Consider the following 27,993-nt stretch of genomic DNA (forward strand, 5'->3'; position numbering starts at 1 on the left):
GCTGGCGCATGCGCACATCAAAGCGTCCTCGTCTCTTAGCAACTTGGTCCGGGTGCTACAAACAGACCCTACTACAGGCAATCCTCCCCGCAGCGCCTCCCCGTGGCGGGCCCTCAGATCGCTGCTCCCTCTTTCAATCCTCCCTGCCCGGCGCTTCTCATCTCTTGGCATCCTTTCTCCTCCCCATTGCACCTGCGGTGACCCCTCTCCCCCTCCCTCTCTCTTCACCCCAAGGGCTCCAGAGCTGCTCTTCCTCTGATCTCTCCCGCGACCCCAGGACTTGAGGCCCCTCCTCAAAGGAAGCCATGCTTGAAGGTAACTAAAATGGCAATGACCTTTGAGGACCACCACCCGATTCACTTCTAGGAAGGGTGTGAATGAGCCCTCTTTTCTTTCTAGTTGTTCCTGCTCCCAGCCCTGTGGGTGTCTGCATCTCTGATGCCCTCATTGCCAAGAGGAACTTGGATTTCACTGGAGAAGAGGATCCTTCAGAGATCATGTGGGTATCTAGTGAGTTAGAAGGTGAATCCAAGGATTCATTTGTCCTGAAACTCCTAAATACTATTCTTTACTATCCCCTTTCTTCATCACTCCTTTCTATATTCCTCTCCACAAAAACTGCTGAGGGGCACCTAGGTTGCGCAGTGGATAGAGCACCCACCATGGAGTCAGGAGTACCTGAGTTCAAATCCAGCCTCCAACATTTAATAATTACCTAGCTGTGTGGCCTTGGGCAAGCTACTTAACCCCATTTGCCTTGCAAAAACCTTAAAAAAACTGCTGAAAAGGGGACAGTCAAATTCTTTGGGACATTTGAAAAGCAATTACGGGGCAACTAGGTAGGAGGGCACTGGAAGACTTGCATTCAAATTCTGCCTCATTACTTAGCAAGTCACAACTCCATTGCCTTGCAAAAACCTAAATAAATAAACATGTAAAGAAAAAGCAATTGGAAAAAATAGGTATGGCATTTTGCCTGCAAAAATAATATTATCTATGTCCCTACCTGCTGATATCTTGGGTAGTTTGAGGTCTTATTGGTTTCTTCATTAAAAAAAATAATCAAAGAAAATTTCAGACTCAATCTTCATCTATTACTCTTTTCATCAGCTTCACAGTCCTACTTGAGGTCTCACTGGAATCCTGCCCAATGCAATTTCTGCTACATGGGAGACCCTTGCCAGTCTGACAACCCTTAATACAGCAGTGAGGATGTTATTGCTGAGATCTAATCAAAATCTTTTAGCATTGGGAAATGCTATTTCTGGCTCTGAGAAACTAAAAATGTGGGTCTCTCACTCACTATGACTGCCTCTCTTTCCAGGCCTCAAGCTCTTGCTGCACTGCAGACTGTCCATCTAGACCGAGAGGGCATTGGCTATATTGGAAATCTGGAGGGCCTCCAAGCTCTTCACAGTCTCTATCTTCAAGAGGTAAGTTTTCTCAATCATCCTAAGTGACTCTGGCACCTCAGAAGGATCTGAAAAAAAAGCCCCATTTGTAGTCCCTGATCCCCACATCTGAAGTTTATACAATAATTCTCCAAAGAACTGTGTGTGTATTTCATGGAAAAAAAAAAAAAAGATTTAGTGGTACTTATGATATCCATCTTTAGAGTGACCCTGAGAACAAAGTAGGGTGCCACAGTGGAAAGTATATAGATTAGGAGTTAGAGAATCTGAGTTCAAATCCTATACCTGCCATTACTAATCTGTATAACTCTATTTAAATCACTATTCTCTCTGGGCTTCAGTTTCCCTATCTGTAATAGGAGATTGTACTTGGATGATCTTTATGGTACCAATCTTATGAAAATGGAAGTTAGAGACATAATTTAGTTAGAAGGAAAAAATTTCCTGATATTTAGTACCATGTCTTGCTAGAGGAGCAGCCAAGAAACAGGCTGACTCATGATATAGTGAATTCTCTGTCACTGGAATTCTGCAAGTAAAAGCCATTTGTCAGGACTGTTGTGATTATATAGATTGGACTAAGTAATTGAAAAGGTCTCTCTCTAGTTCTGAGAAATCTGTGATTCTGTAAAACCATTTTGTCCAATGCTCTACCTTGAGGAATGCCTTCATTCAGATAATTTTACCCGGTTGAAATGAAGACCTAAAAAGGAGACCCTGTACTCCCACTTGATAGGCCATGCCCTCCTCATCAGATAGTTCTTTTTGATATCTAGCCGAAATATCTCATGTTGTTGCAGCCTGAGCCTCTTATGGAAACCAGCAACTATCCTTCTAAGACTTAAGGACTGCTTTCTTTGTCCCTTCCATCTTCTCTCCTATATGTTCAGTAATACCAGTTCCTTTCCCTTTCCTTCATTGTTCTCAAAAAAAATAATTGAGCCACATATGTGGGAGATAGCAGTGCTTTTCCTTTTTTCCCTGTCTCTCATTGGTCTGATCTCTGTTCCATACATTGTGACTGTGTAACTAGAACAGATGAATTGGAGGTTTGCTGGAGGAATCAGATCTGACCAGCCCTGATTATAACAGCTATAGCAGGTAGGATGGCTATAGGTAAATAGGAATGTCCCAGAACTAAGGGCTGAAAGGGGGAAGATGATGCTTCAGAGACTTGTAAAAAAAAAGTGCTTTACTAACATCAAGGTGCTTCCCCAGAATGGGAAGACATCCTCCAGGTCTTGGATTAGAGAAGAGGAGAGAACACTTTTGGGTTTTATTTCTTTTTTAAATTTTCCCTACCTTCACATTTTGTTACAGAACAAGATCCAGCGAATTGAGAACTTAGATTGCCTCCCTCGCTTACGGTAGGTGATACAGTCTGGTCTTCTGTCTCATTCAGAATACCCACAAAAAAGTAATAAGGCTGTTCTTTTCCAACATCCATGCCTCTGTGTTCCACTTCCCCATCTGTATCTTATGCCTTTCTTGTCTTTTCCCCCTTTCCCCCAGCTTCCTAACTCTGGCAGGAAACAAAATCCAACAGGTAGAAAACCTTCATGGTCTCCAGCAGCTGCAACTCCTAGACTTGTCCCATAACCAGATTGCAACATTGCAACTAGGTAGGAGATCCTTTGGGGCCTGAGCCTCCAATCACTGTTAACTGCTCTCCCAATTCCCCCCCACAGAAGTTTGAGTAGGGTTGAGGGGCATATCATAAGTGATTGCAAAAAACTTGGGTTTCTTAATTGGCTTCATTGTCTTCCCTTCTGCCTGTATAGGTGAGCTTCCCCAGAACCTCCTAGTCCTTAACCTTTCTGGAAATGATTGTACCAAGCAGGATGGCTATAGGTAAGTAAATGGAAGACAGCTAGACCTAACAACTGGAAAGAACCAAGCTATCTCAAAGGTAGATGGAACTTATTCCCTTTTCTCTCACCACATCTCAAGGATCTATGAATCCTGTCCTTTCTTGCTTACTCTCCTTCATTTCTATAGCCCCCAGCCTAGTTCACAGCTCATGTGATGATGACTGAACAACTGCAAGATCCTACAAGCTCACTTCCTTACAGCAGATAGTTTGTCTTGAGGTGCAGAGCAAAAGACTATTTCTTCCCTATTTTTTCTGTGCTTCCTTGATAACTTGGATAAGAGCCCTTGCACAGACAGGATGCACCTCTCTAATACAATCCTGCCTTTTCCTCCCTGTAGAGAAATAGTGACAGAGTCCTTACCTCAGCTTCTAGAGCTAGATGGTGAGACAATGTCTGGTTGGGAGGACCCAAAAGAAGACTCCAAAGCGACAGATACCCAGGATGAGTTCCCTGAATTGAACGGCCCCTTCTGTGCAGAACGAGGTGATTATTCTCTCCCACATCCATATCTCTCTTAATCTATATAGACTGCTGGGTTGAGAAGGGAATGAGGAATGTCACTTCAATAGCACACTCAAAGAAGAGAGAAGGGGCAGAGCAAATCTGAGCTGGTTTAGGAATGAGAATCCATGACCATATTGTGGGCTTTAGTCAGGAATGTATTTCACCAAAACTCCATGTTCTCTGATTTGTATCCCCCTCAGTCTCATGGGGGGAGAAGTAGATAGGAAGCTTAAAATGTTTTTCCAAACACTCTACCTCAGAGCAGTAAACTAGGGGCACAGGCAGTTGCCAGACCTCATTCAACCCCGGAATGCCAAATTCAAAGGATATTGTCAGGGTTGATCTCCTGGATGCATCTCAAGCTGTTTACCTGGAGATGGATTTGTGCTACTTGTTCCATTTGCAATAAAAGCTAGGCAGCTCTGGATCCAGCCTCATCTTTCTGAATTCAAGGACCTAGGTATGTAATTCCTTCTCCCACAGGCTTCTTTGAGGAACTGGAACAGGAGCTGGCCAGTCATAGGGAAAGGAGACTGAGGGAAGCCCAGATGGAGCATGAAATGAGGATGTCAATGAAACCTGTGATCACCGACCTCTCAATGCTTCCTGGGGGCCCTCCACCCTCCAGGGACCCCTCTACCCTCCAGGAGCCCCTCTACCCTTCAGGGGCCCCTCCACCTTCTAGGGGCCCCTCCACCTCTTCCAAGAGCCCCGTGGCTACTTCTGCAGGGCAATCGTCTGCTGTCAGGAAGCCCCAGGGCATAGACAGCCAGTGGCAGAGCAACAAAGTCCAAATGGAGAAAAGGGGAAAGCTGATCACAGGCCCCCAAGCCAAGGCTCAAGTCGGTACCAGCACAGCAACCAACAGAGCCAAGAAATGAAAGACTGCAAAGCCTTGGGGGGAATAAAGGGGTCAGGCCATGCCTTTAAATTCCCATTCCTTGACAGAACTCATTCCTAATAAATAGTTTCTGGTTCCAATGTTCCTTTCACGTTACTGGGTAGACTCCTCCCATATCAGACCAAGGGTTCAAAGTCAGTGAACAGGGAAAAGAAAAACAATTTATTGAGTTAGAACTGTTAGGTCAGGGCAAGGTCCAGAGTGAATGAAGAAAATGCAACCTCCCACAACTTGATGAACAGGGGAATCTGGATGGAGAGGTTCCATTGGAGAGGCTACAGCTGTTGGCCATAAGCCTGGCTCTCTTTTTCTACAAAGGCCTGGAAGAGGCTGGCCAGCTGCTGAGGAGACATGGCCCCTTCCCCAGCCAGTAGCTTTCTCAGAGCCTCCTGTCCTTCCTGCTCCAGATCCTGTTGTTTCTTCTGGAGCTGCAGTCCTTGTTCCTACCCAAAAGAGACAGAGATTAACTCCCAGAATAAAACTTAGAGGGCAAGGAGGGACCTGTACTTTCATGCCCTTTGGATTATGGCACAGGGTAGGGGTGGGGGGGGTGGAGAGAGAAAAACAGTGGTCTGAGATGCTATATAGCATCAGGCATCACAGGAGCAAAGCCAGCCAGCTTGGAGTCTCATTCTGTTTCCTCACCTGGTCACTCTCCATCCGCCCCAGGGCTGCTTGGTGCTCACAGTAGAGTGGGTGTCGACGATCCACCTGGATCTGAAAGCGTGGGTGAGTCCGGACAGGATCTTTATCCCCAAAAGTAGGAGACAACACCTGAGGGGTCTGAGTCACCCCAGCCTCAAACACAAAGGGCTTGAACACTGACCTACAGGGATAAGGCAGACATGAATAAGTGGATGGGTTTCATCTGGCTCTTTTCCCCAAATTCTATTGGCCTCCCACCCCGTCTCTTCCTTTTTTCAAATTCCTTAGATCTGTCTGCTGCCTTCCCCAGCCTCCCACCTCCCTTTCCTTGGCACCTGGAGGGGTCTGGTGTGGCAGTGAGGAAATGGACACAGGGCTGGGAGGGATCCTGGGGCAGGACAGACACCATACTGGCTGTAGTTCGGAAGCCTCCAGAATCCATACAAATGCCACTCTCCTTATTTCTAAGGATGTCCATCATTGTCGTAGCTGTGATGCCACCTGCAAAGACCATGAATAAGGTTGTCAGTCAAATCCTCCAGCTCCACTAACAGACACCAGGACAGGTGTCACAATTGGGAACATAAGGCAAAGATGCTTGGATCTCAAAAGTGTGATCCTGCATGTGCCTTCCCATAACCCCAAGTTAACCACCATGTCTTCTGACCCTACCTTGAAACTGCTTCAGAAGTTCTCGGCCAGCTTGGAATCGGGCCTTGGCAGCCTCCATGCGGACAGGTTGATGGACCAGTGAGAAGACATGGGCAAAGTCAAAGGTAGTTTGCCCGTCCCACCAGCCCTGTTTCTGGGCATGGGCCCGCAGCTCTGGGTGTTCAGCGGTGATATCTGTGCCAATGCTCAGTTGGTTGGAGATGTTCCGGGCACCCTCTATGGGGTTGGAGAAAAGGAGAGAAGACCAGAGTCTTGGGCTTAAGGATCTTCTCCTAGGAGCAAGAGAGCTCTGAGCTTTCCACCTCTTCCTGTGGGCTCACTCAATGATCTCTCCTCCTGGCTTCCTCCTTACCTCCCTAACCCCGACCCCAGCAATTCTTTCATATTTTTCTGTTTGCACTATCTGGAGGAACTTAAAGCTAGACAAGGAAGAGTCCCTCAAGAGAGCTGGGTGGGATCTCTCACCTTGGATCCTCTGTGCAGCCCATAGCTTCCCAGCTGTTTCCAGTACCCAGGCCTCTTTTCGGTCAGCCAGCAGAAAGGTGTTGTGGTAACAGAAAGGGGTGGGATCCTCTCGGCAGCTGCCCCCCTGCCCATATTGCTCCAGCAAGTTGGTAATGACCTTCAAGGCCTCCTGGGCTGAGCTGCCCCGTTCTAATCCTAGCCTAATAAAGAAAGTAGCTCAAGGAACAGGTATTGGGGGCATCTCACAGACACACTGGCTTTTGTCAGGACCAGAAGACTGGAGCAATTTGCCCCAGTTTAGACAACCTAACAGCTATAATTAGTCAATCTAACAGGCCAGCACACAGTGTATATGCTGAACACCAGGCTAACCAGAGAAACAACACACTTCCTGCCCTCAGGGAGTTACAAGTCAACTGGGGTCCTCCTTGTAACTATGATGGAAGTAGAGACATGTATCAATTCCTGGGGAATGGGGAAGAAGTATAGAAAGTCAAGATATACTTTTTATATTTACTCATATCAATACTTATGAAGTGGCCAGAACTGAAGTATTGATAGGGATAAGGGAGCTGCTTTGTTTCTATCTCTACTCATTCCTGGGAAGTGACAAGAGTTGCCATCTATACATTAGTTTATGATTTCAAAATGTTTTACATATATTTTCTTAAATCAACCCTGTGAGGTAAAACTTTTCTGCAGTTGGTTATGAATTCAAATTCTGCCTCAGATACCAGATGTGTGACTGTGAGCAAGTCACAACCTCTATTTGCCTCAGTTTCCTCCTATGTAAAATAGGGATAATTTTCCAACATGGTTGTAGACTCAAATAATATTTGTAAAATTTGTAAATTTAAGACATTAAATTTGACATTAAATTAAAGATTTGATGATACTAGCTAAGTGCTAGCTATTATTTTTATACAGATTTGGAAGCTGATGGCTTTCCCATGATTGATCACCCACCTAGTATCCAAGGCAGACTATGAAATCAGCCCTCTCTTGACTCTAAGTCAAGAATTGTCTGACTATATAGGGAGGGCAGAGACTTAGTTTCACAAGGTGTCTTGGGGTCCCTCACCTGAGCAAGTCCATGCCAAGAAGAGCCTCTTCCTGACCCACTGGCTCTTGGGTCCATACAGCTTCATTGCCAATGCAAACACCATGTTCATTGGCACCCATCTCAGCCCCCCACAGCCAGGCAGGCCGGCTCAGGATCACAGCATAGGTTCTCTCTACTTGATCCACCTCGATGTATGTACACTGGGAAGTGAGTAAGTCTAGTCAGTGAGTTTGGGTATGTTTAAATTTCTTCCTTTTCTCTCAGGATCATAGATTCTTAGATCTAGAGCTGAAAGGTATCTTAGGAGGTTAATTAGTCCAATCTCGTTTGCTTTAGTGTTTTTTTTTTTGGCAAGGCAATGGGATTAAGTGGCGTGCCCAATGTCACACAGCTAGGTAATTATTAAGTGTCTGAGGCTGCATTTGAACTCAGGTCCACCTAGTCGCCCCCCTCCTTTTACAGAGAAGGAAAATGAGACCGGGATGTGCTATGAAGTGTCTGGCAAGTCACTAGGACCCGAGGTTCCACAAGTGCCACGGGGAGTGTCAGAGATGAGACCCGACTACAGGGTCTCCCTCCTGGCCCCCCACTCACCTGGAGCCGGCTCCCTGGGGCATGGGTCCCGGAAGGGACGAGCACCACCTCCTGCACCTCATCCCGGGGCCGGTCCGAGTTCTTGGCAAAGATGACCGCAGGGATGGCGGAGGCCGGGGGGAGGGAGACAAAACAGTCGCAAGAGCAGGGGGCATTGGGCGCAGGAAGAGATGCCATCACCTGTGGGGCTGGGAGGCAGGGCCGTGAGCCCCCGTGGAGCTCCCCCACTGACCCCAAAGACCCTTCCCCTCGATCCGCAAACCGAGTCCTCCACCGCAGACCCAGGCCCTCCCCGCCCCCAAGCCCCCCGAGCGGTGGCTCTGTCCATCTGCCCGGCTCGGGCGCACGGGCAGACCCCACTCTGCCCACGGCCTCTTCACACCGGGACCGGCGCGCTGGACACGCGGCTGCCCTCCCCCCACTTCAAGTACATACCCTGGAGAGAACACCCTTCCCCCCAAAAACCCCGAACACCCACACATAAGGCACTGAGCGGCGGCCCCTCCAGTGCCTGCCGGCCCCGCTTCAGCGGTCCCTTCCCCTCAGCACCTGCCAGGATCCCCAGGCCCAGGCAGCTCGTGGTCAGTTGTTCGGCCTGTGGACCCAAGAAGAGCTGGCAACGGGGAGGAGCCGCTGCCCCGCTTCCAGGCTGCAGTTTCCACCTTGTCCACCAGGATGCGCGCCAGCATCACCTCGGTGGGAGGAGCCTCCCGCCCCGCCCGCCCCGCCCGCCCCGCCCGCCCCGCCCTGTCCTGTCCTGTCCTATCCCTAAGCTGGCTTAACACCGAGCCCCGTCAGGTCCGGTCCGGTTCCAAAGCAGGAGGGATGCTCCTCTATCAAGCACATCCAAATAGGGTATCATAGCCTTACCTGCCGGTGCTCCGCCCAAAAGACAGTAACCTCGGATAGCTCAAACTTCACGGGTCAGATTTCTTTCTTAAGGATCATGCCTTAAACCCAAATCACTGTCTATGGTCACTCATTGATTGGTCAGCAAGATCCCAGTCCAAGATCCGTGGCTAGGTGTTGGAAGCCTGATTGTGAATGTAAATAGCAATTGTTTCTGTTTTGGCCCCAAACCCTAAACGTCTTATTCTCCCAGACTGTTTTTTTTAACCAGGTAAAAGAGGCCAATGTGCTTCATTTCATACCTAGCTTTAATAAACTGAATGACCTCAAACTGAGGCCTAAGAAAGACCTTAGGTTAAAAAGGTCAAAATCTCCCACTGCATCTTGGATCTTCTCCATTGTTTCTGATCTATATCTTGCCCCTGGACTCAGATAGCTCTGAAGGAGAGAGTATAGCTGGTGACTAAGTACAGCCCTCCTTTACCTAAATTCACTTGCAAGCTTGGCATCCCCTTCCTAATGCCAAGGTCCTCTTCAAGAATGATGGACAAACACTTCCATGCCTTCTCTCAGGGTAGAAGAAAGTGTTTGACTCAGGGAAGCAGCAAGGTGTTGTAAGAGTTCAGTTTTTAGTTACATTAAAAGCTTACTGAAGAAAGGAAAACATCATTGTAGGTGCCCATGAGTCAGACATTTTACAAAATATTATCTCATTTGATCCTCACAGCAATCCTGGGAGATAGGTACTATTATATCACAGCTGAGGAAACTGAATCAAACCAAGGTTGAGTAATTTGCTCAGGATCGCTCAACTTATAAGAGTACAAGTTTAGATTTGAACTCAAGTCTTCCTGACTCCACACCTCTCACTTTAGTCACTATGTCACCTAGCTCCCTGCAATTCCATGAGGAACTGTTTGAAATACAACTTAATAATAATTTAAAAAAGAAAGAAATGTGTAATTATGACTAAGATTAGCCTCAATATAAAGAAGATAAGTTGCTCCTCCCTCTCTTCTTTGCATTGGTGGAGAACCATGGGTGTGGGACTGGCTTAGTAAATATGTTGACTAATTTTTGCTGAATTGCTTTGTTTTTATTCGTGGCTATATGGGTAGGGTGTAGAAAGGAAATATGGATGGAAATGGTGATGCAGATTTTAAAAATGTCCATAAAAAATGATGTTTGTTGAATTTTTTAAAATGTTTGTTGAATTGCATCCTCCAGCCAACTGGAGTCATTCATTTTAATAATGAAAGTAAAAATAATTCACATTTATAGAAGTCTCAAGGTTACAAAGCACTTTCCTCACCAGGCTATGAGGTAGATATTTTACTATCTCCTTTTTGAAATGTGAAAATCACAGCTCAGAAGGATAAGTCATATAAAGAATTAAATGTTGAAGCCAGGATTTTTAATCTCCTCCCCTGGTATAAATTCATAGCCTCTGAGAGTTTGAAGGAACCTTGGCACAGATCCTGTCCAACTCCATCTTTTACAATTGAGAGAAAAGCACAGGGAAGGGAAGCAATTTGTCCCAGATCATACAGTTAATAGAAAAGCCCATATTAAGCAAATTTCTGATCCCATTATCTGGGTTGTTTCTGTTCCAGTATGCTATCTTTTCAGGATGGAGCTAAGTCATTCCACTACCTGTAGCTGTGCCAGCTGGTGCCCACTCTTTCGCTCAGCCCTGACTGGTGGAGGAATGTCCATTCATGCAGCTGAAGAAAAGATTCCTAGAGAAATATAGATCTAGTCTTCACACTTAGTGCACTGCATCTCCTCTGGTCTCCATGCCTTGCCACTGGCTTTCCCTAGTCCTAGAATGTTCTACCCCTATATCTCCACCTAATGGAATTCTCCTCCTGCAAAAACAGCTCAAACAACACCTTCCAGAAGGGGTCTTTCCTGATTCCCACTACAGCCACCAGCTGCTAATGCCCTCCCTCCTAATTACTTTGGATCTAAAACTAGTTGATATACAACTGTATTTATTAACTATTTATGCTGCAGTTATTTTTATATGTACCTGTCCCCCCTCTTACATGAGAATCTAAATTCATTTTAAATAGGGATTATTTCATTTTTCAGGTATGTATCCATAACACATTGCCTAGCACATAGTAGATATTTAATGCTTATTGGTTGATTGAAGCAACTGGTCTCTGTGCCCCCTAATGAGGGCAATTCAAAAATGTTTCACTGTACCCAAAGAGACTACAAATTAGTTATAAAGAAGAATTTCCAGTTAAGGCAAGTTGGAGGTTTGCCTAAGAGTAATATGGAGTAAAAGAATAAAGAAAAAGCTTAATAGCAAACAAAATGCTTTTTGTGGTTGTTTGAAGATCGTATATATTTAATTGCTATGAGTACATATTGTTTGCCTTCTCAGTGAGTGGGAGAGGGCTGAAGGGATGGAGAGAATCTAAAAGTGCAAATAAAAATTTTAAATTAATTTTTAAAAAATTGGCAATAGGTTGGAACTATAATTCTGGCATTTATATAAAGCTTTAAGATTTAAAAGTACTTTATAAGCTCCTATGATTTCATGTTTTGGAATATTTGTTCTTGTAGAAAGTTAATATGTTTATTTTTTTTAAAAAATAACACTCTTACAAGGATACAGCAGAATCCTTGGTCTGGAAGTCAAGAGACCTAGTTTATAAGTCTCACTCTAATAATAATTTATTATGCCACCCTAGGCAATTCACTCATGTTTAGGATCTCTCATTCTTTTTAAAAAATCTATGAAATCAAAGGTTGGCATAGGTGGTTTCTAAGGTCCTTCCCAACTCTAACATTCAATGATTCTTTTTTTTTAAGGTGTTTTTTTTTGCAAGGCAAATGGGGTTAAGTGGTTTGCCCAAAGGCCACACAGCTAGGTAATTATTAAGTGTCTGAGACCAGATTTGAACCCAGGTACTCCTGACTCCAGGGCCGGTGCTTTATCCACATTGCCACCTAGCTGTCCCCCATTCAATGATTCTTAAGAAAAATGATATATTCTAACCCACCTTCATTTTTTTTTATCATGAGTATTATAAATGTAGAGATAGAAGGGTTCTTAGAAGCTACATAATCCAAACTTCTCATCTTACAAATGAAGAAACTGAGACCCAGGTAGTTTCAGAGGGAAGATTCAAACCTGGATTTTCTGACTACAGAACAAGTGTTTGATTTTTAAATTTGAATTAATTGGAAGAGAACTCCTTTTGGACAAAACATCATCAGTGAGGCTTGATCTAATTTTCAAAAGATGCCACAAATAAGTTTTTAGTTCTTTCCATAAACATTATACATGCTAATACTGGGAGAGACACTCCCTCATCTCCCTTGATCTTCGGACCACTTTATAAGCACTGTTTGAAGGAACTACTGGTTCTCTTCCTGTACTTCCTTTGCCGCCCTCTGAGAGGCAGTAAAAAGCAAAACATCCTTAACAAGAACTATAGACCAGTCAAATGACAGATGTAATTTCTGAGTTTTCTTTCTTTCACTTTCTCATCTTTAAGATTTCATTGACCCTTCTCCCTGGAAGGGATTCCTTCTTCTTATTCCAGAAGGGGCAATGCAAGCCTGTAGTGTCTGCCGGCTAACACCAAATTGTGACAAGAAATCAGGTGTCATTATCCTTCCCCTCCCCCACCCTTTCTCCAGGAATGTGGAGCAGGATCTGTGGGGTCAGAGGTGGCCCAAGGCTTTGGTAGGGGGTGCCAAGCCAGCTGAGCCACATTGCTGAGGTCCCAGTGTCACCAGCCCCACCAAAGGCCCCCACTAAGAATGAAGGTCAGAGGGAGGAGCCACAGAGGGCCAGCCTCAGCCCTGCCCCAACAGGCCCAGCCGGCCTCACAGCTGCCCTCCTGCCTGTAGGGAAGGGGAACCACAGGGAGGGGCCAGTTTCCTAAGGCCTCTTCCCCCCCCCCCCGCACCCCAGTTCTTCAAATGAGGTTGGCCACTTAGGAGTTGGGTGAGTGGGTATCCTTGCATATATTCCCACCCTCTGCTTCCACCAGTATGCCTCTTGGGAAGATGACTATCTGGTCTGGTGAAGGGGGTTAGGGTCAGTTTCCCAATACTCTCAGAAGGCCCTTCCCTTAGGCCCTATATGCCCTACCCATTCCCAAGATAGCGATAGAACCTGGCAAACTCAGATCACATACAAATGCCTGAGGAGGAATACTACTAGATCTGGAGACCAGGATCTAAATTTAGAGGAAAGGGGGGGAGGGGAAGATGACCTGGGGCCCCATAGGGAACATCTCTTCATTTTGGAAAAAGAGAAGAGGGAAGATTTCCCCATGAGAACCAGAAAGATGAGCTTCACCTCAGGACAAGACTCTTCCAACAACTGAGTGCTTTTGGCAGGGCAGGGAAGAAAAGAAGGGAAGAGAAGAAAAAATCTTCAAGGAATCCTAGGGAATGAATAAATGTGTTCATCTGTGTTACCTGTTTCTGTGAATGTATCTATGCAGCCCTTATTGTGTAACTGTGTCTCCCTTGGTTTCCAGCTGGGTGGGGGCCCATCAGATATTTTTGCCTGCCTTTCATCAGGCTTGTCCATGATAGGGATCAGGCGAGGTGCAGTCAGGGTGAGGAAATCACTGTCAGTCACTCCCACCTCATATACAGATGGACACACATTCTCTCTCTCTCTCTCTCTCTCTCTCTCTCTCCCTCCTGACAGGAAGAGGGGCCACAAGGCATCCAAGGAGCTGGGTTCTTTTCTAGAGCATAGGGAATGGGGGACCTCTTGCTTCCCTCCCATCAGGTCCTCCAAACCTAAAGTGTAAGGGAAAAGACTCCAATTCTGCCCTTGCCCCACCACATATCCCCAAACCAGAGGCAGGATCAGAGTCAGGGGCCCCTTCACACAGGTCTGTTCAAAGGTGAATGGAATCAAACTGTCCAAGGAGCCCTGGGCCAAGAAAACCCCCCTAGAGGACTCCCATAGCCTCCCATAGTCCATAGCCTCACTAGGCTGCTCAGATTTCACCAAGCATTCTGAATCAAAACAAAAAAAAAAAAGAAAAGAAAAGAAAAGAAAAACAACGATGATCTGGAGAACAAGAGAGGACCAAGGGGTCAATGATTTTATTATGGCATAAATACACACAGAGACCATTTCCTCTCTTTCCTCCTATCCTCTTCATTTGGGGAAAATGTGGGTTCACAGCAGTTAAAGAAAAAAATCCTACATATCTCCTCTAGGGGTGGGGGTGGGCTACCTTGGGGAGGAAAGTCAGGCAGCCAAGCAACTTGTCTATAGGGGAGAGGGAGCAGGGGAATCCCTCCCAAAGGCTCTCTCACCCTATCCACTGTGGATATCCTGTGGGGGAGGGAGGGGTATGTCTCCCAACCTGGAGCATCCTTCAGGCTTCACCATACTTATCCTACACAAAACAGCCATTCTGGTGGCTGAGAGATGAGGTGGCTGTTTTCAATAGGTACAGAAGGGGGAGCCCACACAGACTGGTGTCTTCTCTTTCTTCCCCCAGTCCCCTTACTCCACATGACTGGCCAGACTAGCTCTCATGACCTTGTCCCCTCTCAGAAAGGGGGAAGGATTAGGGAAGAGAAAGAAGAAAGCATTAAATCTCAAAACTACCCTGTGCCCAGGAACAACCCCCCCCCAAGAAAGGGGATGTCTTGTCCTTCTCAAGGGAGAGGAGTCCCCCCTTTTCTACACAAAAATATACACATACAACCCTCATCTGAATGCCAGTTTCCCTTACCTAGGAGTTATTAGTTCATGAACCGAATTCAACTCCTGGGAGGAAGGGGGGCAGAGGGAGATGCTACTGGAGATCCTAGACCCTTGAAGAACTTGAGGGAGATGGAATTCTCCCTGATTGGAGACTCCAGGCTCAGCAGAGGACTATAATATGCATTCTCTTATGCACACACATCCATACACCCATGCACACACACAATCACATACACCCCTAATATTAAATAAAATACCCTTTACTTATAATTTAAAAATCAAAACACAGCTAAGTCTCACAGAAGATTCAGTTGGGAGGCAGAAGTGGGGGGGGATCTTTGAGGAAGGAGCCTTTGTCAGACTTCTCCTTGTCCCTTTCCCAAGAGACCCTATCCAAATGGATATGCATTTCTGGGTCCTTTCTTTCCATATCACACATTCTGTTTTAATTCTCAGGGTCTGTCTCAATTAGGTCTCTCCCTCTTGCCCCTTTCCAACATCACAATTCATATTCATTTTTAAACATCTAAAGGGGAAGGGAACAGGGACAGCTTTTTGGATGTCTCCCTTAAAGGACACATCTTATACATTATAGAATGACTACTTCATAGGGAGTGAAAGAAAAAAAAACAAAAAACCCTAGAGTTTCTTTCCCCCATAAAAAAGAGAGAAGGGGCCTTTGGATGGAATCTCCATTTCCTCTTTAAGGGAGAACCCAAAGGGGAAAGGGGGAGGGATTCAGACTGAAAAGAAAGGTGAGGGGAATATGATCCTAAAAGTAAAGAGGAAGGTTGGAGGGATGGTTTGGTGAAGGGGTTAACCCAGCCTCTCCACTCTCCAGATTTATTAGTCCCTAGTCACCATCCCCCTACCCCATCTAATGCCTAGCCATACCTCCTACACTCCTACCAAAAGAGGAAGGAGATGTTTGAAGAGGAGGCCAGAGGCAAAAAATGGGACAGGGGAAGGAGTATCAAAGGTCAATAAAACCCATGAAATCGGGCCCTAGGTGTAGAGGATTTGGGATAATATATTTTTCTTTCTCAAAAATCCTACTATATAGTATTCATTCATTGTTTAGGGTCCTGACCCTCTTCTCATGCCCCCAAATCTGCTCTGACAACTTTTACTAGGAAAGCTCTTCTCCTCCCAAAGGCCCCTTCCCCTAATTGGAGAAGCATAAGGGCATCCTCCGACCCCACCCCTCTCAATCCCAACCCCCATCTCACAGTCTCTAGCAGGGTGGTTCTGGAAGGGTTATGGAGATCAAAGGAGAGTTATTTCTCCCGCAACAATCTGGCTTTCCCTTCCTCCAACACCCAGCCAAATGCAGACCCCGCCCCATGGGGACCTCCAGCCTCCCCCTCCGGAAACCCCAAGGACAGGAGGAGCCCTGTAAGCGGGATGAAAGGGGCCTGGGCCGTGGGGAGGCTCCGGAGGCGCTTTCATGTCCCGGTTCCCAGGCACTAGGGACGTGTTCAGGCAGCTACCCCCGCGCCCCGGGGTTCGGCCCCGCTTCTCTCCGCTCCCGGACGCGACGTCTCTCTCCCTCCTTCCTCCCTCCCTCTCCTCTCTCGCTCTCCTGAAGGTACCCAGGCTGGGGGATGGGGTCTGGGGGGTGCCGAGGTGCCCAGGGCCAGAATTTGGGTTGGGGTTGGGGCTGCGCTCACAGGTGTTTCCTCGCTCCTGCGGGGACCCTCAGGGCCCTGGAACTTCGCTCGGCTCTCTAGGCTCGCCAGTTCGCACTCCCTGTGTCTAAACAACCCAAGCTCCCCGTTTCCCAGCCCCCCTCCTCGCCCCCACCACTTACACTCAGACTTTGCCTCCAAATAAATAACCTCCCATCCCCCTCCCTCCAATCCTGAAGGAAAAGGAGTCACGTGTCTGAGACCCCGGAGTAAGGGAGGGGATGCCCACTGGAGTCGGGGGGGGCGTCCAACGAGGGCGGCTCAGTTGGACTGTGCGGCGCCGCCCCCGCCGCCCTCCGCTTCCCGCTTGCCTTTCCCCCCCGGGGGGTCGGCAGCTGCTCCGGATTTCCCTTCGCACTGAGCTGCGGTCCCAGGCGCCTCCTCTTTGGAGCCCTCGTGGGTTTTCATGTGCTTGGCCAGGTGGTCGCTGCGCATGAAGACTCGGCTGCAGACAGCGCAGGGGAATTTCTTGGTGCCCGTGTGGGTCTGGAGATGGCGCTGGAGCTCGTCTGAGCGGGTGAAGCGTTTCCCGCAAAAAAGCCAGTTGCACACGAAGGGGCGGTCTCCGCTGTGCCAGCGCAGGTGCGCCTTGAGGTGCGACGTCTTGGCATAGGCCTTCCCGCAGCCCGGGATGTGGCAGTTATGCAGGTGTTTCTTCTTGGCCCCATCCGGCCCACAGGGAGCTCCCAGTCGCTCTGCCTCCAGGCAGTTTGGACAGCGGCACACAGCCTGGCCGGAACTGCGGGGCACAGACCGTCGGGAGCCCTTGGGTCTTGCCGCCCCATCCAGACTGGCATCCAGCCCGTGGGTCTCGGGAGCCGCGGCTTCTAGAGGCTTAGCGCCGTCCGGTGGCCCTAGCAGGTGCTGTCCGCCAGCGGCGGGGAGGAGATGGTGGGGATGTGTGTGAGGCTGTGGTGCGCAAAGTTGGTGGTCCCCGACGTAGCCCCCCAGGCCAGCTTGCAGCGCTCCCGGGTGACCAGGAGAGGCCAGAGTGCCCTGAGCATGAGGGAGGTCCATCCAGCTGGTACCCGGGTGGATGTCCCACCACGAACCGTCCTCCGAGCCTGGGTGGGATGGCCGGAACCACGATTCATAGTGGTGAGACATGTCTGGCTGCAGGAGCTTAGAGAAAGGGCCTGGGGCCAAAGGACTGTCGCTTTCCAGGTCCTCACAGGTCACCCGTGAGGAGCCCCCCGGCAGCTCATAGCCTTGTGAGAAGTCCACTTCAGGCCCCAGCGGGAGGTTCTGCAGCTCCCCGGCCTGGAGTGGGGAGGGGTAGTCCCCTGCCTCCGGGCTTGTATGACCCTGGTATGTCTGGAGCGGTTGCAGATCGAGGCGCGGCGGGGAGGTACGGGGAGCTTCCGTGTGCTGGCTGCCCAGAGAGCCGCACACAGCGGTTAGCATTGCCGGGTTCCGGGGTGAGGGACAAGGCCTGTCAGGGTCGGCTCAGGTAGGACCTGGAAAAGAAAAGGGAGAGAGAGATGAGGAGAGTTAGAAGCCGGCATAAAGGCCTGTTGCCCTTGCTCTCTGTCTATTTTACCCCATTGGGGGTATATTGCCCTGTTGAGAAAGACTGGGGAAAGGTTAAGAAGATTCAGAAGATTTGTGAGTCATTCCTTCCTCCAGTCAAAGTAAAAATGGGAGGCAAATAGGCTGGAGGTACCTGAAGTCCTAGAGCAATGGTACCAAGGAGTCCAAACCCAGAGTTACTTCCCTCTTCAAAAAATTTCTCCCACAGGACCCAGCACATTCTAGGAGTTAGGTAATTACAGACTCGGAGACCAGGCTGCACAGCCCCAAGGCGAGGGAGAAGTCCTGAGGCAAAACTCACCGCCCGGGGCTCCCCCAACCTCCCTCCACCAGCCAAAGCTGCTGTTCCACGTCACTTGCTTCCTGCCCAAATTGAGGGGCCTGACGCCATCTCTAGATTGCTCTGCCTCACCAGTTTAACTAGGGAGCCTGCAAAGAGCACCCCAGGAGCTCAGAGTAATCAATCCACTGTCTTCTCGAGGCAGTGCAGGTTCATGAGATTTCAGGAGGCAGAGTAAAGCACTGCCTCCCTTTAGTGAGTAGAGGGCATTCCGCCGGCTTAATCACCCCGCTTTCCATCTCCAAGCCTGCCCCATCACACTCCCCTCCCACACCCTGGCCCCCACCTTTTTCCCTGGGGCAGGGACTTCACCCTTCCTGAGGTGCAGATGTGGAGTAGAATTGGGAGGGGCAGAGTTTCTCTCCCCCTCACCCCATACTCCCAAAATCAGGAGAGTCCCCTAGCTTTGGACTATGGGGCACATTTCTTAACCTAGCACCTAGAGTTTCTCCCCTCCCCCAAGGTGATGAAAACCCAGGTTGGAGGGAGGGATGAAAAGTAATCCGTAGAGAAAAGATTGCATTTTACTCCTGGAAAATGCAACTGAGATGAGGGAGGCGTAGAGAAAAGTCTGAGACCCTGAGTCAGAGTCGTTAACGTGGAGTCACCGCTCTGTTGCCAGACTATGGCTTCGGGTACCTGTTCCCCTTTCTCCCACCTCTTCTTGCTTTACCCTCACTAAGTGAGGGGAAGTTTGGTGCCCTAGGGGGTACGTATAAGACTTGGAAGGGGGGTGGGGAGAAGGAAATCTTCCTACCCTAAGTGTGGTCTTGTTGCCTACTAATTCGTTTTTGCAGACTTTAGAGAAACATCGAGGGAAGTGGAGGCAGCGGCGGAGGCGACTGGGGAGGGTCCGGGATGGGGTGGGTCCGTCCGCTGTCTCTTACGCCTTCACCACAAGAAAGGAGAAAGGCGAAGCGGCAGGAACCGAGCTGGGGCTAGGGTGGGGCATCCTTGTGCTGGTGGTGGGCAGGGAAAGCTTAGGGGGCGGGGCAGGTCAAAGACCCCCAGCCACATCCAGGAGCTTGGAAATGCCCCAGGGAACCAAGAGAACCGAAGCTTAGTTTCGCGCCTGGGTCCTCGACTCAGCTCGAAAACGACATCTTTCGGCCTGTGTCCTCAGCTCCCCTATTCAGGAACATTAAGGAGGTGCCGCCGCTCCGTCCTGGTACGCAATAGCTTGCTTGCTCACTCAGGTCGTCCCAGAAAGGAGAACACCCTGAGTTTCCTGGACCGATGCCTTCAAATCTGCTCCCGTGAAGGGAGAAAGACTCTTTCTCTCCCGAGTGGCCCATGATCTTTGCTCTGGAGCAAACCCACCTACTAATCCCCAAAGGCAAACTAACTAGGGAGCTTGCAGAGAGAACCCCAGAGTTCAGAGAAATCCACTGACTTCTCAGAGAAGTGCAGATTCTGAGATTGAAGGAGGCAGAGTAAACACTGCCGCCCTTTAGTGAGTAGAGGGGTTGCTTCCCCTGGAGCCCAGCAGGGCTCCGGAGTCTGGAATCCAGGAATCCACTAATTTTAAAGACGTTTGGATCTCTCAGTCCCTAGGTTTGTGAGGCTTCCCATTTCTAGGCTCTCCATCCTCCGGTCGCCCCAGTCTCTCCAGTTTCCCGACTTTTCAATCTTCTCAGTTTCTCCAGTCTCGCCAGTTTCCCCTGTTTCTCCAGTCCACTCCCACCCCATTCTCTACAGTACCTGACCCTGCCCATCCTGTCCCCATCTCTGTAGCTCCCCTACTCTCTGATTTTCCTGCAGTCCTCTCCCTCCGAGGGCACGTTTCCCCTTTGCCCTCCAACCATTGATCTCCTCCCACCCTCCCCTCCCCTACCTCAGGACCGGGCTCCACGAGCAGCGGCCGACATACACCCAATAGATGGGCGCTCGGTGACTCCCAGGGCCAGTGATCTCTCAAAACGCGAGGAGACAAATCCAGAGAGCAGAACTACATCGGACGGAGCGCAGGCGGAGGAGGAGGCAGGCAGATGGAACGAGGGAAGAAGGTGGCGAAGGAGAGCGAGCGGGGCCAGCTTCTCCTGTGACTCACGCTCTCTGCCTTCATCCTCTTCCCCTTCGCTCCTTTTTCCCCCGGCTTCGGGCCACGCCCAGCTTTACCTGCGACCGCCTTTAACCCTTTCGGGTTCGGCCCCAAGGAAACCACAGCCATTGGGAGGGGGGCGGGGATGGGAATAGCTAATGAGGTAGTGCCCCACCTTTTCTGTCTCCTCCCTTCTTCCTCCCTCCTACCCAAATCCCCTCCCGGCCGCCCCAGTTTTTTGGACTAGGCAGTGGGTTTGTCAGGTTTCTGCGTCACGCCCCCCTCCGGGCTGAACTTGTGGAAACTTTCCCTGAGCTGGAGAGAATTCGCTGGAGATCTCCACACTGTGGCCCCCGAGGAAAGAAGGGTGGGGACCGGGCTCGAATCCCACTCCCAAAAGGGTCATATCTCCAGAGCCCCCAAGGCGTCAAGATGCCTAACTCGCATTATACGCAGGTCTAGGGTGGGACAGGGATGGGGGAGCAGCGCCCCCCCTTCCCTTGAGGACTTGGACAAGAGAAGAAAACTTGCTGAGTGTTAAGTATGTCTTTGGTCCCGGGTCGGGAGGCCTAGTCCGCTGGAAGTTTCCGGATTTTTTTCTCCCTTATCCTCCCTGGTTTTCTCTAGCTATTTTCCCCTTCCTTTTCTTTCTTTCCCACGTTTATTTTTTCTTATGTCTGATTTCCTTTTCACTTTTTCTTCTCCTTTTTTCTCTTCCCTTTTCTTTTTTCTTCTATTCTTTTTTCTACCTCTTTCTTCTCTCCCTTTTCTATTTCTGCTTTCCTTTTTCATCTTTTTGTTTACTTGCATCGTTCTTTCAACTTTTCTTCTTTTTCCTTCATTTTTCATTACAGCAGTTTTACTTTCCCTTTCCTTCCCAAACGTGTCCATTCCTCCCTAATTGTGATTAGCCTCCCTCTCCTCCCATGTCTCCTGGCTTGACCATCTCTATGGTTCTGGTCCTCTCTTCTCTTCCCCGTCCCTTTCTTGTGTCGTGGGCCCTTTCTTGGGTCGTGTATCTAGCTAGAAGTCAGTCACAGACTTTTGGTGCCTTGAAGCACTGTCCACTTGAAGCTATCATTGATGCTTTCCCCTCCCCAGTATATCCAATCTGGCAAGAGGTGATAGATAAAACAGTGACCCGCTTTGGACTGACTGGAGTGGCAGTTTGGAGTAGCAATCCAACTCGAGGACCCGGAGATAGTGTACTTTTTAATGGGTCTCTATTTCCCTCCCGACCATTCAGTGAAAGTTGAACCCGAATGCAGAATAAATACATATTTATACAATCATCCCATGGCAATCAGTCCTAACTTGCCATCATAAACCTGATTTTTCTTTCAATAATCAAGCATTCAGTCTTTACTCCTAACAATTCAGGAACTCCCGCTGTGGGATCCACTTCCAGAATCCGTTAAACTCAATTCTTGGGGGCCCGAGTTTCCCAACAGAGTGCCAAGGGCAGATTGCCAGCCACACGAGCATTGTATGCTACACGCCCCGACTGGGTGCGAGTGTTATCTTTCTCACTATCAACAGCTGTTCCCATGCTTAAATTTTAACAGATTTATGGAAGAAACTGATCAACAGCCGGATTCTAGTGCCGGAGCACTCTAGATTCCTATATTTCCAGTCTCTGTTTACACCAGCCACTAACCTTTACATAGAATTTCCGTGATATTTGAAATTCCGTGAGGAAATAGTTTGTTGATGACTGCATCAAGATTTATTTATCATTCTGCATTTGAATTCAAGAAACTTTCCTAGATCGTTCAGAGAGGGTATTGTGTTAGGTACTCATGTTCATAGACTTGGTGAATGGTGCTCCAGAAAAATTATACTGATCTCCACCAGTCCCATATGAAAACCAGTCCTGTTATATAGTTTTCCTCGAGGTTTGTGTTCATCTTTAAGACATATTCAAGACAGAGCCAAGACTGAGTAGAGTCGGGAGATCTGAGTTCAAAGTCTGGGCTTTTAACCTTTTACCTGTAAATTTGAGCGAATCACTGACATTTTCTGAGTCTGTTTCGTCCTCCGCGAAAAAGTATTAGTAACTAGCCTGTCCTATCAAGCATGGAAAGCTCCTCGAAAATGCAAAGCTTTGGTTGTTTTGGCTAAATGGTTTTTTGATTGCAAAGGGTATCTCGCTTTTGTCTCTGCATCCTCAGTGTATATAACAACGAGCGATCGTTGTAGGCTATGCGCTCGTTGAGCCATTAATTGCCGCAGCTGGATAGGGCGTTGAGGATTTCAAAGCACTTTCTTATACTAGGTTTTACTATTGTTACATTCGCAGTGATATGACATTATTCCTGCCTCTATCCATAAATTTTAGATCCATATTCCTCTGGATGTCTGCCCCTCTGAGGCTTTTCGAAATTAAGGCTATTATTCTATGTCCACCGATGGCGAGATCGACATCAGTTGTTGGCCCTCTACGCCTGTGCCCATCTCCTGCGCATTTCTATGTACACCGCCGTTCAAAACCATAAAACATTCGCAGCGGCAGGTGCGTGGTCGCGTGCCTCGGATTCCAGTTTTTTTGTCCCGCGGGAAGCCTGCACTTTAAGAGTGGTAGAAGCGGAGTATTCTTTCTCTACTTCATCCCCCGCCCCCATCCTCCATTCGGGAATTCTCTTCCAGACCCCGGGAATCGAGGAGGCAGGGCAGGAGCTGCTCAGAGGGCTTCGAGCGCGCGCTCCCAGAGAGACTGATTTCTTGCTATCCAGGTCAGGATCCTTCCCACTCCAACCACCGCAATCCTTCCTGCTCGGAACTCCATAAAGTATAATAGACCCGCAAGAGCGGGTGTCTGGGGGAGGCGGACGCGGAGGCCCGAGGCCTGGGTGCAGCTATTCTGCTCCTGGTTCCCCCACTCATACTCCTAGATCTCCAATCCCTTAATCCCCGCTGAAACTCTTCAGCTTCCTCCCGGAGCAGATTTTTCTCTGCCCTTTTCATCTTCCTACCCCATATTAATACTTTTGTAACTAAGCTCGAGTCTCTGACACAGATACAGGATGCGTGACCGTGGGCAAGTCATTTAACTTTTCAGTGCTTTAAGTGACTCTGTGGCGCAGAGAAGGACCATTGGTAGAGGAAGCGCTACCAGTCCCTAGTCCATAGTCCTTATCACTACGGTTTTAGGAATAACCATCATTTCCTCAGGTCCTGTGACCTCACCGTGCAGATCTTAAAACTCCTGATATTCTTCTCAGCTCCCAACACCATTAAAATCTCCGAACTTGATAATGGTTCTTATCCCTGGATATTGTAAGATGCCTCTAAAGTTTTGGTTATTCAGAATATTTTATAAGTGACAGGTAACTTCCTGTGAAGAAACTCCTTCCATTGATGCAAGTCCTGTAATTTATAGTCTTAGTGATTTGTGAGGGGTGTGGGGGAGAAGGTATTAAGAGGTTAAATTACTTCCCCAGGGTAACACAAGCAGAATGGCATCAAAGGTGAGTCTTGGATCTTTCTGAGTCCAGACCAGCACTCCTTCGGCTCTGCTACCCAGCTACAAAAATCGATAGGTACATTCATCTGTAAGACTCGATTCTTCTTGCCGTGTTATCACAGGGATTTATGCCCTCAAATTTAATTCAGTACTCATAGATTGAGTTCCAAAGCACAAGATTAAAGGAAAGGACTCAGTTGAGGAAGATGCAAAGATAAAGAGGAAACAATCTATTCTCCTCTAGGAGTTTCCAACTCATACATGGGAGATGAGAGGCTGACACAGAAAGCTATATGGTGATTGAAATTGAAACACAGTACGAAGGACAAAATGTTACAGGCAATGTTTCTAAGTCTCTTACTTTCTAAACTATTAACCAGAGCCACTCTCTAAACCATCCCTTTGCCTAGTCTCTTTTAAAGTAAAACTAAAGGATTTATAACATTCACAACATTTCTTTCTACCTATCATAGTAGTGACTCATGTTACCTGTTCTCTCTAGTAAGCACCACCATCTTGAAGTCCTCACCATGCCAGATATTGGGTAAAAGTATCCAGGATCTTGGTTCTCTCTGTTTCTGTCTATCAGGTCTTCACCCCCCCCACCTCTCTCTCTCTCTCTCTCTCTCTCTCTCTCTCTCTCTCTCTCTCTCACACACACACACACACACACACACACACACACACAAACACACAAAGAGAACACACTTCCAAGCAGATTCCTCAAAACAGCTTAAGGTAATTCCCTACTGTAGTAAAAAAAAGGTACTGTCTATATATTCCCTCTTCATTTCCTTTTTCTTCAGGTAATCATAGCATTCATTACCATGGACCAATGTAAAAATAGTTCCCCATTCTCCAAAGGCAAGGAAAGAGAAGGTCAAAAACCATATCTACCTATATTCAGTAGATTTCAGTACCGGCTTCTCTTGAGGGTAAAGTCTGGTCAGTCATTACTCCCAGGTATGTAAGCTCCCTCTGAGCCAAAAAAACCCAAAAGTGAATTGGCCAACAGTATGGAAGTGCTTTATGAAGTTTTCCCTCTCTGTTCCCCCCCCCCAACAATCATACAGTATTTTATTAATTACTTTCTATATTCTAGGCACTACTTTAGTCACTGAGGTTACAAGTAAAAAAGCACAAAACAAGTCCTACTCTTGATGGACTTACATTCTGATTACTGCAGGAGACATGATCAGAGCCCCAGAACAAGGGAAATCTCTCACTTATGTCTACTTCCTTTCTGTCCCTTCTATCTAACCCTGTGATCATTGGGCCATACAGCTGACTTTTTAAGACCATCCCAATTCCAAATTCAGGGCTCTCTCTACTGTATTCTCTGACTCCCTAACATAGTTGAATATAAAAGGTCTGTAAATCTATATGAATGTGTGAAGGTACTGATTATGCATATACAAAATGCTTCATATATGTGTAAGGTGTATATTAGTCTCTCCTCTTTCAGATTGCAACTTTCCCAAATACTGTGAACTATCTTAACTTTAGAGTATCTCATATTTAGAAATGAAAAGGGGCATTCAGTCAAAGGCTTCTCAATCTAGGTCCAATGGATAGATATTCAGATGAGAAAAACCACTATTTTATTTTCACCAAACTCTTAACTTTAGCATTTTCTTCAATTATTAACATAGAAAACAAAGTATTATTCTGAAAATACATTCATAGACTGCCAAAAGATACTTTTATGTATCTAACTCCCTTATTTTAGAGATGAGACCAGAAAGTGCTCAAAGTCACACACATGGGGGTGAAAACGGCAAAGATAGGATTTGACCTGATTCCTCTAATTACAAATCCAGGCTCTTTCCCAATATAATCCATATTTCCCCTACTTTTCCATCTCTCCCCACCAACCTTTGGCACCATATTCAAGACTCTGGACCAAAGATGAGTTTATTCAATATGATATTGTCTGATTTCATGTTGTATGTGTAGTATGTGTATCCTTGCCTCTGTGTTATATGTACATCTCTATGTGTATCCTTGTCTTTTAAAGATAGATGTATATATCTATTGATGTCAGCAAATGATCATTGAGATTAGTTCTTCAGAACTGTCTATTAATCATAACCTACTTTTCCAGTTTTATCTATTTCTTCTTAGTATTCCTTATCAATCCCTGAAAGCATGTTTTACAATCAATCTGGAAATCTCTATCCCTTGAACAAGTCCTGCATTTTTCCTCTCTCCAAACCATTTCTCATGGTGTCCCCTATTCTTGAAATGTCCTCTGCCCTTACCTCCTTCTTTGCCTTTTAAATTCCTACATAGCTCATATTTTATTTTTATCTCATCTTCATTGATAGTTTTTGTTTTTACAATCATTTAAATGTCCAAATAGGGACCTCCCTGCCTTCCCTCCATCCCTGATGACAAAGGTTAATAAGAAAAACAAAAAAGGAAGTTCCTCAAAACTGATCATTTATGTCTAACAGTAAAAACCACATTCTATGTCCATAGTCTTTGCACAATGAATCTTATTTTTTCACCTTTTTCTGAGACCAAACTTTTCTATTTATCCTTTAAAGTCATATTAAAACACCAATCCTTCCCTCCAAGAAGACTTTCCTGATGTCTCTGGTCAGAAATAATCACCCCTCCCCTCCCCACAAATCCTCCTAAGGTACTTTGGTTCTTAACTCTCTGGTGGACTTATTACGTATTATTGTATAATATATAGTTATCTGGTTGGTTTTTTTTTCCTTATCAGAAAGATAGACTGTGAGTTCCCCAAGAATTGAGACCTTAGTGTTAGCTAAATCTTGCATTTCCCCTAGTGCCTAATACCATTCTCTGTACACAGCAGGAGTTTAATAATTGTCTGCTCAATTGAATTAACTTCTTGTCCCCTGTGGTCAAGACCCCTCCTCAACTCTAAGCCACACACAAATACACACACCTCTAATACTTAGGCTGACTCCAGGGACTCCTGAAATCTTCCCTTACACCTTGCTTACCCAAGAAAATCCCCTTTTAGAAATAGCCCTTCTGATTCGAGGGGAGTCCAGCCCTTCTAGATCCTTCTTTATAATTAAAATAAGGAGCCAGATACTGTCAGTCTTGGTGTGTGGGCTGGGGAAGCTTCTCTTCTCACCTCCCCCATCCCCCATGTCTTCTATGTCCCTCTTCACCTTGGATAGGGCATAATCTTCTCCTTACCCATCCATGGGGTTCCAAACTGGCAATAGCAGTGGCAGTGGCAGTGGCAATGGCAGAAGGGGGATGAACCTGGGGGGATCCTGGCTTTATATGGGGAGGTGACAGATGGATAGAAGGGGGAGGTGGGAGATGCAGGTGTGCTGCCAAGTCCCCACGGCCTCGGAAGCTTTTAGGATAATCCAGGAAACAGTGGCCCCCTGGCTCCTCTGGAGGAGTGGTGGGGTTGAGATCAGAGTCTCTAAGGTCTGGCAGGAAAGGAGGATTTCAGCTGGAAGAACCAGCTGGGGGAGGGGGGAACTTCCTCTAAAGGAGATGGAGATGGGGGGTGCACTGAGGCTAGGGGACAGGCAGTGAAGAAAGGGATAATAAATGGCTTTGTGGGGTTAGTGGGATGGGAAAGGGCTGCTACTGTGCATTAATTGCCTGTTTGAAGAGTTTGGGTTGATTTCCCCAGACCCTATTTTTCTGTTTTGGGTGTTTTTAAGCAAGAATAAGAGGGAAGGAAATTTTAAATAATCATTTAAGGATCCAAAATTGAATATAGTGGACTATCCAAACACAACTTCCTCTCTTACCTTAGGACTTCAGATTAGTCTGTGTGATGGAAAATTAGCTTTCTGTTAGGGAGACAGATTCTCCCCAATTCCACTGATTTTCATCTTTTTTCCCCCTTTTTTCACAGTTTCTTTTTTTTAGCCAAGTGGTTCTCAACCTTCAGGCTCCAGATCCTTAGGGAGCTACACAGAGTTATTACAAGAAATCCTTGAATCCAAACTAGGAGACAAACAGTATCATTTTATTAAATACTTTCTCTATCTCTAACCTCTGTATCTTTGGACAGCTGATTCCCCATATCCATAATATACTTCTCATCTACATCATATAGAATTTCTTTAAAGCACAAATCAAGTGTCACATAAGGACTTTCTTGATCCCCTCCCCAACCACTCACAACTCCTGCCATTAACACTCTCTACCTCATGAAATTACCTTGTACATAAAGGGTGTTTCAAAATTCTTAGTGCAGTTTTAAGTTTTAAGAATTTAAAACTGACCAATATGGTA

At 47.1% G+C, this 27,993-nt stretch overlaps 3 protein-coding genes across 11 annotated transcripts; 1 reads left to right on the forward strand and 2 right to left on the reverse strand.

Moving 5' to 3' along the window:
- The first annotated feature begins 6 nt into the window (after positions 1–6).
- LRRC46 (leucine rich repeat containing 46) lies at positions 7–4,771 on the forward strand. The gene is made up of 8 exons (XM_074224140.1): positions 7–315; positions 400–499; positions 1,325–1,433; positions 2,733–2,779; positions 2,925–3,034; positions 3,194–3,263; positions 3,624–3,769; positions 4,274–4,771. Exons 1-8 carry the CDS (start codon positions 306–308, stop codon positions 4,669–4,671), a joined length of 990 nt encoding a protein of 329 aa, XP_074080241.1. The 5' UTR covers positions 7–305; the 3' UTR covers positions 4,672–4,771.
- A 61-nt stretch (positions 4,772–4,832) lies between these two features.
- On the reverse strand, positions 4,833–8,784 carry SCRN2 (secernin 2). 8 transcript variants are annotated; one of them, XM_074224133.1, is made up of 8 exons: positions 8,680–8,784; positions 8,131–8,318; positions 7,555–7,736; positions 6,474–6,673; positions 6,009–6,224; positions 5,672–5,837; positions 5,337–5,517; positions 4,833–5,134 (listed from the first exon to the last, which is right to left on the reverse strand). In XM_074224133.1, exons 2-8 carry the CDS (start codon positions 8,305–8,307, stop codon positions 4,967–4,969), a joined length of 1,290 nt encoding a protein of 429 aa, XP_074080234.1. In that variant the 5' UTR covers positions 8,308–8,318; positions 8,680–8,784; the 3' UTR covers positions 4,833–4,966. The 8 variants fall into 8 exon arrangements, with proteins under 8 accessions (XP_074080234.1, XP_074080235.1, XP_074080233.1 ...); XM_074224134.1 differs by having other exon boundaries at positions 8,131–8,310; positions 8,680–8,773; XM_074224132.1 differs by having other exon boundaries at positions 8,609–8,714.
- A 7,766-nt stretch (positions 8,785–16,550) lies between these two features.
- Positions 16,551–20,296, reverse strand: SP6 (Sp6 transcription factor). 2 transcript variants are annotated; one of them, XM_074220582.1, is made up of 2 exons: positions 20,079–20,296; positions 16,551–17,831 (listed from the first exon to the last, which is right to left on the reverse strand). In XM_074220582.1, exon 2 carries the CDS (start codon positions 17,776–17,778, stop codon positions 16,636–16,638), a length of 1,143 nt encoding a protein of 380 aa, XP_074076683.1. In that variant the 5' UTR covers positions 17,779–17,831; positions 20,079–20,296; the 3' UTR covers positions 16,551–16,635. The 2 variants fall into 2 exon arrangements, with proteins under 2 accessions (XP_074076683.1, XP_074076684.1); XM_074220583.1 differs by lacking the exon at positions 20,079–20,296 and adding an exon at positions 18,038–18,199.
- Positions 20,297–27,993: the final 7,697 nt, after the last annotated feature.

The sequence above is a fragment of the Macrotis lagotis genome, chromosome 2, assembly GCF_037893015.1.
Source record: "Macrotis lagotis isolate mMagLag1 chromosome 2, bilby.v1.9.chrom.fasta, whole genome shotgun sequence".
Lineage (NCBI taxonomy): Eukaryota > Metazoa > Chordata > Mammalia > Peramelemorphia > Peramelidae > Macrotis > Macrotis lagotis.

Excerpts from the sequence above, each read along its gene's own strand:
- LRRC46 (XM_074224140.1), top strand. Across the intron at positions 2,780-2,924 it reads GATTGCCTCCCTCGCTTACG|CTTCCTAACTCTGGCAGGAA; the intron begins GTAGGTGATACA and ends CCTTTCCCCCAG. Across the intron at positions 3,264-3,623 it reads ACCAAGCAGGATGGCTATAG|AGAAATAGTGACAGAGTCCT; the intron begins GTAAGTAAATGG and ends TCCTCCCTGTAG.
- SCRN2 (XM_074224132.1), bottom strand. Across the intron at positions 6,674-7,554 it reads CTTGGCATGGACTTGCTCAG|GCTAGGATTAGAACGGGGCA; the intron begins GTGAGGGACCCC and ends TTTCTTTATTAG. Across the intron at positions 5,838-6,008 it reads ACTTCTGAAGCAGTTTCAAG|GTGGCATCACAGCTACGACA; the intron begins GTAGGGTCAGAA and ends TGGTCTTTGCAG.
- SP6 (XM_074220582.1), bottom strand. The coding sequence starts at position 17,778 with ATGCTAACCGCTGTGTGCGGCTCTCTGGGCAGCCAGCACACGGAAGCT.